We start from the raw sequence: 11,706 nt of genomic DNA, 5'->3' as shown, positions 1-11,706 counted from the left end.
TGGCACCTAACAACAACAAACAAGCCAGAATGTTAGTGAGTCATACCCACCAGTCACTCCATGGAAGAAAGATGTAACAGATTACTTCCATAAAAATATACAGTCTTAGAAACCCTATGGAACTCTAGCCTATTGAGTGACTATAAGTCAAATCACTAAATGGTAAAGGGTTTTTTAATTATAATGTGTATTGTTTGTTTTGTTATATGTTGAAATCAATATGCTAATATTTTATTTTAGAATTTTGCTCCAATGTTTACTTTTAACATTTTTTTCCTGATTTAAACAAATTATTCAGTCACACTTCCAGTTTCCTACTCTTTGAAAACAGTACTTAAAGAAGATGCAATAGGTATTTAAGTAGAAATTTGTATCTTGGAAATGTACTTCAATTGTTCATAAACAAATCAATGTCCATATGAAAGGCTGACATATACTCATATAAGTGATTATTTTTCAGAATAAGTTATGGAGGAAACACTGTTCATAAATAGCATTATGAAAAATAAGTTCCATATTAGATATATGAAAAAGAATTACAAATTGCTTCTTGTTGTTGTTGGTAGGTGCCATCGAGTCGGTACTGACCCATAGTGACCTTATGCACAGCAGAACGACCCTGGGCCAACCTCTCTACTGTTGCCACGCTTGAATTCATCAATGTTGCCACTTGGCCAATCCATCTCATTGGGGATCTTCCTCTTTTTCTCTGACCCTCCACCTTACCAAACATGAGATCCTTCTCCAGTGACTGGTCCCTCCTGACAATATATCCAAAGTATGAGAGACGAACTTTGGCCATCTTGGCTTCCAAGGAGCACTCTGGCTGCACTTTTTCCAAAACAAATTGCTTAAAGGCCTCAATTAATGAAAAAAATTAATTTAATAAAAGAAATTATGTTGTTGTAATTGTTAAGTGCTGTCAAATCGGTTTCAACTCATCATGACTCTGTATAGAGTTTTCAAGGAGCAACTAGTGTATCTGAGCTACCAACATTGCTGTTAGCAGCCCAGTACTTATCCTACAGTGCCACACCACATTTATCCTGCAATAATAAAAAAAGGAAAACTTTCTTATACAATATAAGCTACAGAAGGCAGACATCACAAAGTAAATAATGTTTTAAAGGATTTTATATTTTATTACATTTTTGGTGAAAATTTACACAGCAAAGGTAGATTTTCATTTAACAATTTCTATTTGAGCTCCAAGGTCGGCGGTTCAAGCTCACCAGCTGCTTCTCAGAAACCCTATACAGGGTCGCTATGGGTTGGAACTGACTCAACAGCACTTAACAACAACAATACATATTGTACATCACTTCTTTGTCTGTTTGTCATACTTGTGTGTTGCTGTGAGACTTTGAATCTATGCCAACAGTATTACAAATACCAGCAAGGTCACCGATGGCAGATAGTTGTCAGCAGAGCTTCCAGACTATGAAGAGACTAGAAAGGTAGACTAGGCAGCTCACTTCTGAAGAATAGTTCCTGAAAAACTTGTGAATAATAGTGGAACTTTGCCTGATGTAGTGCTGGAAGATGAGTCCCTAAGGTTGGAAGGCACTCAAAATACAACTAAGAAAGAACTGCCTCCTAAACTTAGAGTCTATCTTAATGACACAGCTGGATCAAAGCTTTCAGGACCTTTATTTGTTGATGTGGCACTACTTAAATTGGGAAGAAACAGCTATAAACATTCGTTAATAATAAGAATGTGAGTTGTACAAAGTATGAATCTAGGAAAATTTGAAGTCATCAAAAATGAAGTAGAAAAAAAATGAAGTAGAACACTTAATGATTGTTATCTTATGCCTTAATGAGCTGAAATGGATAGTGGCCATTTTCCATACGACAGTCATATGGTTTTCAAAGCCTGAATGATCCATCAAGGAAGAATGGTGCTACATTCATGATCAAAAAGAACATTTCAAGATCAGTCTTGAATTGCAATGCTGTCTGTGAGGAAAATATTTATATGTCTAACAAAAAGAACAGTTAATACTACTATCATTCAAATTGACACACCAACCACTAAAGCCCATGAGGAAGAAATTAAAGAATTCTACCAACTTCAGTCTGAAATTGATGAAACATGCCAACAAGATGTGTTAGTAATTACTGGTGATTGGAATAGAATGTAAGAAATAAATAAGAGAGATCCGTAGTTGGAAAATATAGCTTTGGTGATAGAAATCCAGCTAGAGATTAAATGATACAATTTTTCAAGATTTATTTATTACAAATACTCTTTTTTTTTTCAAAATAAGTGGTGACTATACATGTGATCCTTGCCAAATGGGATACACAGGAATCAAATCTATTAAATTTGTGTGAAGTGACTAAGGAGAAACTCAATAACCACATCCAAAACAAGGCCAGGACCAACTGCTTATATGCAAGTTCAGGCTGAAGTTGATAAAGATTAAAACAAATCCATAAATAAATTCAAGACCCAAAATAGGACCTTGAATTTATACCATGTGAATTTAGAGACCATCTCAAAAACAGGTTTGAGGCACTGAACATTACCTACTGAAGCCTAGAGGAGTTGTGGGATGACATCAAGAACATCATACATGAAACAAAGCCAAAGGTCAACAAAAAGGCACTTAACAACTATAACTACAGACAAAATACTCATATATATGTGAAAGTTAAACAATGAATAAAGTTAAACACCATAGAATAATTAATGCATTTGAGTTATGGTGAAGAATAGTACAGGTCCCATGGATTGACAGAAGAACAAACAAATCTGTATTGGAAGAAGTACAACCAAAACGCTTCTTATAAGCCAAGATGGTCAGATTTCATCTCTCATACTTTGAACATATTATCCTCCTAAAGAAGGACATCATGCTTGGTAAAGCGGAGCACCTATGAAAATGAGGGAGACCCCCAACTAGATGAATTGGCTCAGTTGCAGCAGCAATGGGCTCGAGTATAGCAAAAATTGCCAGGATGGTGCAGGACCTGGCGGTGTTTTGTTCTGTCGTACATAGAGTCAGTATGCTTCAGAACCAACTCAACAGCACCTAACAATGACAAATGGACTATAAATTGCAGAAAGCATAAAAAGAAGATGTAAAGACTACACAGGGTCACTTAAGCAAAAATAATTTATTGATGATCAGTCATTTCAAGAGATAGCATAGAGTCAAGAACATGTATAAAAGGAAGTCATCCAAACAGCACTGAAAGCATTCGAGAAAAGCAAGGTTCCCAGATTTCACCCATACCAACTGAAATGCTTAAGAAAACTGATGCATGACTGAAGGTACTCATTAGTCTATACTAAGAAATTTGGTTATACAACTACCTGGTTAAACAACTTGAAGAGATCCTTATCTATGCCCATCCCAAAGAGTGGTAAACTAACAGAATGCAGAAACTATTTAACAAAATCATTAGTATCTTGTGCAAATGAAATTTTACTGCAGATCTTTCAAAAATGGCTTCAGGAGTACATCAACAGGGAGCTGCCAGAAAATCAAGCTGCATTAACAAGAAGATGTGGAATAAGGGATAACATTACTGACATCAGACAGATCTTGATTGAAAGCAAAGAATACCACAAAGATGTTTATTTGTATTTTATTGACTATGTAAAGATATTTGACTATGTGAATCATAACTAATTATGGACAACATCGTGAAAAATGGAAATTCCAGAACACTTAATTGTGCTCATGTGGAACCTGTACATAGAAGAGGATGTTAGAACTGAACAAGGGAATATTAAGTTACTTAAAAACAGGAAACCTGTGTGTCAAGGTTTTATCTGTTCATTATATGTATTCAATTTGTATGCTGAGCAAATAATTTAAGAATGTGGACTATATGAAGAAAATGTGGCATCAAGACTGGAGGAAGATTCATAAACAACTTGTGATTTGCAATGACCTAACCCTGCTGGCTGTAAGTAAAAAGAACTTGAAGCACTAATGAAGATCAAAGAATACCACCTTCAGGATAAATTATACCTCACTATAAAGCAAACAAAAATCCTCACGACTGGACCAATAAATAATATCATGATAAATTGATAAAATTTAAAAGTCGTCATATATTTCATTTTCCTTTGGATCCAAAATCAACGCTCATGAAAGATTAGTCAAGAAATCAAAATAGGTATCACATTGGGAAAATCTGCTATAAAAGACCTCTTTAACTTGTTAAAGTGCAAAGATGTCATTTTGAGGATTAAGATGTACCTGCTGCAAATCAGGTATTTTTATTCGCATTATATGCATATGAAAGCTGAATAAGGAAGACCAGAGAAAAAATGATACATTTAATTACAATGGTGGCTAAGAATATTGAAAGTATCATACACTGCCAGAACAAACACCTGTCTTAGAAGTATAACTAGAATGTTACTTATAAGTGAAGATGTGAGATTTCATCTCATGTACTTTGACCATGTTATCAGTAAGGACCACTCCCTGGGAAAGTACATTACACTTGATAAAGTAGAAGGTCATTGAGGATAGGAATTGACAGAGTGACAGCAACAATGGGTTCAAGCATAAAAATTGTGAGAATGGTGCAGGATCTGGAAGTGTTTTGTTCCGTCGCACAGAATCACCATTAATCAGAACCAACTCCAAGGAACCCATAAACAACAACACCGTACCTGCTTTTCAGTGACATAGGTTGCATTGTTCACAATGTATCAGTATTCTCATTATTTCCATTCTGGTCATTCTGTTTCCATAATCTAGTTTCCATACCTCCACCCCACTTACCTTCTCAAATTTATTTTAGGTTAAATGTTGACCATTGCATTTCATATAACAAATATTTAAAGGAGCACAGTGCTCATGGATGATACTCTTTAATTTACAAGTCAATCTATAATTTGACTGAAAAGTACAACTAGCAGTGTCCTGAGTTCCATGTTTCAAGGGTGTCTCAGGGCCAGAGTTTAAGGGATACCTCCAGTCACTACCAGTCCATAAATCTAGTCTTTTTAGGAATTTGAGTTTTCTTCTACAATTTCTCTCATTCTATCTAGGGCCTTCTATTATGTCCCTGTTACAAATAATTTTTAATGGCAGCCAGGAACCATTTAGTTTTTCTGGTCTCGGTATAGATGATGCCATGGCCCCTGTGGGCTATTAATCCTACAAACTAGTTTCTCCTTTGAGTTTTTTATTTTCTTCTTTATCTTTTGCTACAGATGTGTATAGCCAAATAGTTATATCTTAGATGGACTCTCCCAACTTCTTAAGACCACAAATGCTAATCACCAAACTAGGATATAGAACGTCATCTTTAAGAACTATGTTATGCCAATTGACTGAGTTGTCCCATAAAAGTATAGTCTTGAGTTTTGAAGCAGTAAACCAATCCCATAAAGTATCTGATTGTGTCTAGGAAGTATTTGTAACTGTATCCTCTATGTGTTTTATTAAATCTACATACATATTTTGTTGTTGTTAAGTGCAGTTGAGTCCAATCCAACTCATAGCAACCATGTATAGGGTTTCTTAGGAAGGGCTGACAGTTTTGAATTGCTGACCTTGCAGTAAAAAAAACTTTGCCATCCAGTACTTTTCCTACAACACCATACCAGGACTCCATTATACATATATATCAATATATATGCTTCACAGTCAAATACATGCCTACAGATACACCTACCTTGTACTCATGTGTGCATTCCTGTACACATAGATGCATACCAATATAACCACACGTATATTTATTATTTTTATTAATGTTGCAAAATTTATTTTAGCATTTACTAAAATCATCCCTTATTCCTATGAACTTAATTGACATTTAAACATGATTCAAAATTTGATTAAGAAGCTTGTAAGTATTAAAGAAAATCACAGAAAAGATTAAAAATCTTTTAAAAAAATTTTTTTTCAGAATATATAATGGCCTCTTATAAAACAAAATAAATATTTATATCATTAATATAATATACATACTTTGCAGGCTAGTAGCAAATATTTTATCATGACTGGTTTATTGCTTTTCACTGACTTTCATATTGCCTAAATTCTCAACAGCACAATATCCTATTTCTTTCTTTCTTATGAAAAAACGCACACATTAGTATATACTTACATATATTGAAGGAATCCTGGTGTGGCCCTGTGGGATAATGCACTGGACCGAAAGGTCAATTTGAACTGCAAGGTCAGTGGTTCAAACTCACCAGCTGCTCCTCGGAAACCCTATACAGGATCACTATGAGTCAGAACCCACTCAACGGCACTTAACAACAACACATATACTGAAATATATATATATATATATGTATGCATGTGTGTAGGTATATGTTTACAATATATAAATGCACTCACAAACATATGTTTCCCCGAAAATGCATACAACACACGCACACACACACACACACACACACATTTCTTTTAGTGCTACACAGTTTTTATTTCTTCAAGGCTTTCCTGTACTGATTCAAATGTGAGGTTGTGCTATATGATCTGATGCAGAGCTCTATAACAAACTTTGCCACTTGTTTGGCTAAAGCAAAAGAAAATATATAACTTCCTTTTTTTAAGGTTTTGGTCCTTATTTAGAAGGAATAGATTTTTCAACTTGTTTTCTTCAAAGAACCGCATTTAAAATTTTGAAGAATATTGTGATACATTACTTGTGAATTTCTATATGCCTATATTCATTCTAAAGGAGCTCTGGTAGCGTAGTGGCTACGAATCGGGCTGCGAACCTTAAGGTCAGCGGTTCGAAACTATCAGCCGCTCCGTGGGAGAAAGATGAGGCCTTCTACTCCCGTAAAGATTTACACCCTCGGAAACCCTGTACAGGGTCGCTATGGGTCGGAACCCACTTGACGGCACTTTACAACAACAACATATTCATTCTGGACTCATGCTATGGCACTGTAGGATCAGCATTGGACTGTAAACTACAAGGTTGGCAGTTCAAACTCACCAGCTTGTCCTCAGAAACCCTATTTAGGGTCACTATGAATAGGAATTGATTTAATAGCACTTAGCAACAACATTCATTCTAGCTATAATTTCTGCTACTTAGACAAGTAAATAATATAATATTGCTGTTTACATTGTATTTACTAATTTGTATTGTTCATCTGTAGTTCTTTTACTATAAATGTCATTTTAAGTCTTTGTCTATTTAAAAATTTGATTATATAACTTAAAAGTCTCATGAACTAAGTGAAAATAAAGAAAACTGGTCCTAATTATAGTATGTATTGAATATTTATTTTCACAATCTTTCTTGGTACATTTGGCTTTCTTTAAAAGGTTTTATTGCATATTGTAAATTGTATGTAGATAAATTTATCAGCCTTCTTTCTTTATCACTTCTGTTATTTATAATGTATAAAATGACTTTTACCCTCTAGAATTACACATTTATCTCTATTTTTTCTAGTGATTGTGTAGACCTGCCTTACTTTACTTTTTCTGTTTTTGTTTTTGTTTCACCTACTCTCTATCAATTCCAGCAAAAATTATGAAAGTCTAATTATGATCCAGAGTCCTGGTGTGGTGCTTAGGATAATAACTGGACCGAAAGGTTGAGTTGAACCACAAGGTTGTTAGTTCAAACCCACCAGCCACTCCTCATAAACCCTATAAAGGGTCACTGTGAGTAGGACCCAACTCGATGGCACATAACAACAATTATGATCCACAGTAAATCTCCTCAATCCATGACCTTGGGTTGATCTTTGCAGTTTAAAAAAAAAAACAAAGAAAGTATTAACTCTAGGTCTTCTGTTTAGCAAAGTAAAGACCAACAACAACTTTTCAAGTGCTTTGAAGTATTAATAATTTGTATCTTTTATCAAAATTATTATTGGAGTCTTAATATGGCACGTACAATATGCACTGGAATGTTAACCATAAGGTCAATGGTTTAAACCCATCAAATGTTCATTGAAAGTCCTGTGCTGAGTAGAAATGAGTTAAAACTCATACAATGACACTTAACAACAGCACCAAAATTATTGAGTCTGATCCTTGACATAATGTATCATCCTCGTTAGAATACAAATGTATTGACATCTTTCATTTTCAAATTATTTTTTCAATCCACTATAGTACCAGCTGTAAACCCTGTACAGGGTCACTATGAGTTGGAACCAACTCCACGGCACATAACCACCACCACCACCATAGTGGCACTGATGCAATAGCACTTAACAATGAAAACAACAAAATAGCCATTCTTAAATACTACTTCATTATCCTATTCTTCCACCACACATCCCTTACATGTGCCTCTCCTTTATTCATACCTACTTAAGAACTATCTTATGTCTTATGTTTGTAGAATAAGTGTTAATAATCTATTTTCTCCAATATCTATGAACTTATTTTTTTAACTGGCATGTAATTTTTTTAAAGTGCTCAAAATTGCTAAAGATGTGAAATAATAAGTGATTCAGAGAAGCATAGGAATTGTTTTGGGAAATGCATGGATACTTGGCAGCAAAATCTACATATCTACATTTCTAAATTGTATGTCTTCTCAAAATGATTTTGGAACAAAGAGCTGTCTCCTCTAGGGACAAGTCCAGTCACTAACTCACACACTGCAGGTAAAAAAAAAAAAAAGATGAGTTGTTTCCAGAGCTACTCATTCTTTTGTGTTTTATATGTTTACTAAATTCATTATCATAGTACACTGCTCAAACTAGAAAGAAAAGTATTTTCTTCCTTTTTCAGTATGTCAATACATATCACCTCTTTTCTCATCAGGCATAAGAACTATCATTCTGTTTTCCATTCTCAGGTCAACATTCTTGTTTTACAAATACTCTCATCAAACTCTGCCTTCCTAATATATATTTAAAACCCATTGCCCAATCTTAACTTTCTTTTCTTTACAATTCACTTCCTATATAAATATCAGAATAAGATAATAGAATACTTTTATTAAGGAAAAAGATGATCATCTACTAAACATGATTTCAAACTTTATATAGATATACATTTATTGAGATTAAAATTATACCCAAAGAACCTATTAAAGGTTCTCCAAAGCCTCCTATTTTAACTGAAATTTTATTTTATGCGCTGGTCTTTGTCTCTGCTATATACCCATTGAACTGACAACTGTTCACTTATATGACAATGGCTTCCTTACTATCATTCTTTTTCTCATGTTCTGGCATTCACCTTGATTACCTTTCTTTTGCTACTTTTGCTCCTAGACTCAGCTGAAATGCTTTTTTCATTCAATGATATTTTTCTAATCCCTTATACATAGTAGTACAACTGCTTTTTCCTAAAGCACTCTTTTTTGTATTAAGCTTAGAATATGGTCTTATTTTTTTGTGAAGTATGTGTCATCAATATATTGATGTGAAAACATCCTGATAGCAAAAACTATGCATTTACATTTTAACAAATTGACAATCACTATGTTAATTAATGAGGCCCAGTATGACACTGTAGAATAAGCACCTGACTGTTAAACGTGAGGTTGGTGGTTCACATTCACTAGCCACTCCCTGGAAACTATATGCAGGGTCGCTATGAGTCAGAACCAATTAGACAGCACTTAACAACAAATGTTCATTAAGATGTGTCATACTATTTACTTATGTAATGACCTTAGTTTAATCTGTTTTATTTTGAAATTATCAAATTAAATATGTCTTATTTTGCTTTTTAACATATTTAAACCAGAAATCCTAGTGTGCTGAAATAATTTCCTTTATGATTTGAAAATATTTCTTCATGCTTCCAAATAAGTATCATGTAATGCTGTGCCAAGTCAACAATATTTAGAAAGTTCTTTGTGGAAATAGGCTGTTCTTATCTCTGAAAATTAATTTTTAACTTATTCTTTATCGACTTTGCCATTAGTACTACGTGCCTACCAAACTCTATCCTTGCAGCGTAGTGTGGAAAGCAGCTACCATCATGGTTTCTGAAAAGTGGGTTTCGTTACTTCTACTGCTGCAGCTGTGCTGGGCTGGCTGTGGGAACTGTGGAAAGGTCCTGGTATGGCCCTGCGACATGAGTCATTGGCTCAATATGAAGATCATCCTGGAGGAACTCACAAGGAAGGGACACGAGGTGACAGTGTTAGTTTCACCAAATAATTTTATCATTGATTACAACAAGCCTTCTACACTGAACTTCGAAATTGTCAATACAACAAGCAAAGAGGATGCCAAGAAGCGACTAAATGACTTTTTGGAGTTAGCTGTCAATGTTATGCCAACCTTGTCACATTGGCAATCAACAATAAAACTGCAAGAATTTTTTATTCAAATGGTTCCATATATGAAACTTCTGTGTGAAAATGTGATCTACAATCAGACACTCATGAAAAAGCTCAAGGAGGACAACTATAATGTAATGTTCATCGATCCTGTGCTGCCTTGTGGAGAGCTGATAGCTGAGTTGCTTGCAGTCCCTTTTGTGTACACAGTTAGATTATCCCTAGGAGCCTCAATGGAGAAATGTGCAAAACTTCCATCTCCACTTTCCTATGTACCTGTTCCCATGCTGGGACTATCAGAGAGAATGACCTTTCTGGAAAGGGTGAAAAATGTAATGCTCTCACTTATTTTGGACATCTGTCTCCAGCGGTATGATGCTCAGTATTGGGATAAGTTTTATAGTGAAGCACTAGGTAAGAGATTCTTCTTTATATTCTCAACCAGTTATCAGACAAAACATGGAATGTTTAAGAAAGTCTAGGTAAATGAAAATAATACATTTTTTTAAAATCTGTATTTCACATAAAATTACAAATCATAGTAATTAAATAATTATCAATAACTATTTGGGAGACAAAAGACAAGAAACACTTTGCCTATAGTTTTGTAAAGATAAGCACTGGACTGAGAACCACAAAGTCTGATGATGGTAGCATGCTGTGGAGTCAGTTTCAACTCATAGCAACCCTGTATAGGGTTTCTGAGGCTGTAAATCTTTACAGAAGAAAGCCTGGTAGTTTCAAACTGCTGACCTTAAGGTTAGTAGTCTGACTTGTAACTCTGTAACAACTATGCTACCAGAGAATATGTGTAGACAGCACTTAACAACAAAAACATATATATAGATATATACAAACACACATACATATGTGTAAGTATGTATGTTGTTGTTGTTGTTGTTAAGTGCTGTCGAGTTGGTTCCGACCCATAGCGACCCTGTACAGGGTTTCCGAGGGTGTAAATCTTTACAGGAGTAGTATGTATATGTATGTATATATAAATGTGTGTGTAAGTATGTATATGTATATATACATACACACATATATATGCATACTTACATATATGTGTATCTATATAAAAGGAGCACTGGTAGCATAGTGGTAATGAGTTGGGTTGTGAACCTTAAGGTTGTTGTTGTTAAGTGCTGTCGAGTCAGTTCTGACCCATAGCGACCTTGTACAGGGTTTCCGAGGGTGTAAATCTTTACGGGAGTAGAAAGCCTCATCTTTCTTCCGTGGAGCGGCTGGTAGTTTCGAACTGCTCACCTTAAGGTTCGCAGCCCGATTCGTATCCACTACACTACCAGAGCTCCATATATATATATTTGTTGTTGTTATTGTTAAGTGCTGTCGAGTCGGTTCCAACCCATAGCGACCCAAGGGTGTAAATCCTTACAGGAGTAGAAAGCCTCATCTTTTTCCCGCAGAGCAGCTGGTAGTTTCGAACCGCTGACCTTAAGGTTCACAGCCCAATTCGTAACCACTATGCTACCAGAGCTCCATATA

At 35.0% G+C, this 11,706-nt stretch overlaps 1 protein-coding gene across 3 annotated transcripts in view; it reads left to right on the top strand.

The window, feature by feature from the left end:
- UGT2A1 (UDP glucuronosyltransferase 2 family, polypeptide A1, complex locus) overlaps window positions 1-11,706 on the top strand; it is an 84,021-nt gene that overhangs the window by 36,537 nt on the left and 35,778 nt on the right. Inside the window, exon 1 of one of the 3 annotated variants that reach the window (XM_006873766.1) lies at window positions 9,897-10,614. The exons of the other annotated variants lie outside the window; for them this stretch is intronic. Within the exon in view, the coding sequence (XP_006873828.1) occupies window positions 9,897-10,614 (718 nt within the window). Of the gene's footprint in view, window positions 1-9,896; window positions 10,615-11,706 lie in introns of those variants that run through there. 3 annotated transcript variants of the gene reach the window in all.

This window comes from Chrysochloris asiatica, unplaced genomic scaffold (genome assembly GCF_000296735.1).
Source record: "Chrysochloris asiatica unplaced genomic scaffold, ChrAsi1.0 scaffold00254, whole genome shotgun sequence".
Taxonomy (NCBI): domain Eukaryota; kingdom Metazoa; phylum Chordata; class Mammalia; order Afrosoricida; family Chrysochloridae; genus Chrysochloris; species Chrysochloris asiatica.
The sequence above is the reverse complement of the archived record's forward strand: the minus strand, read 5'-3'. Positions and strand labels throughout refer to the sequence as shown.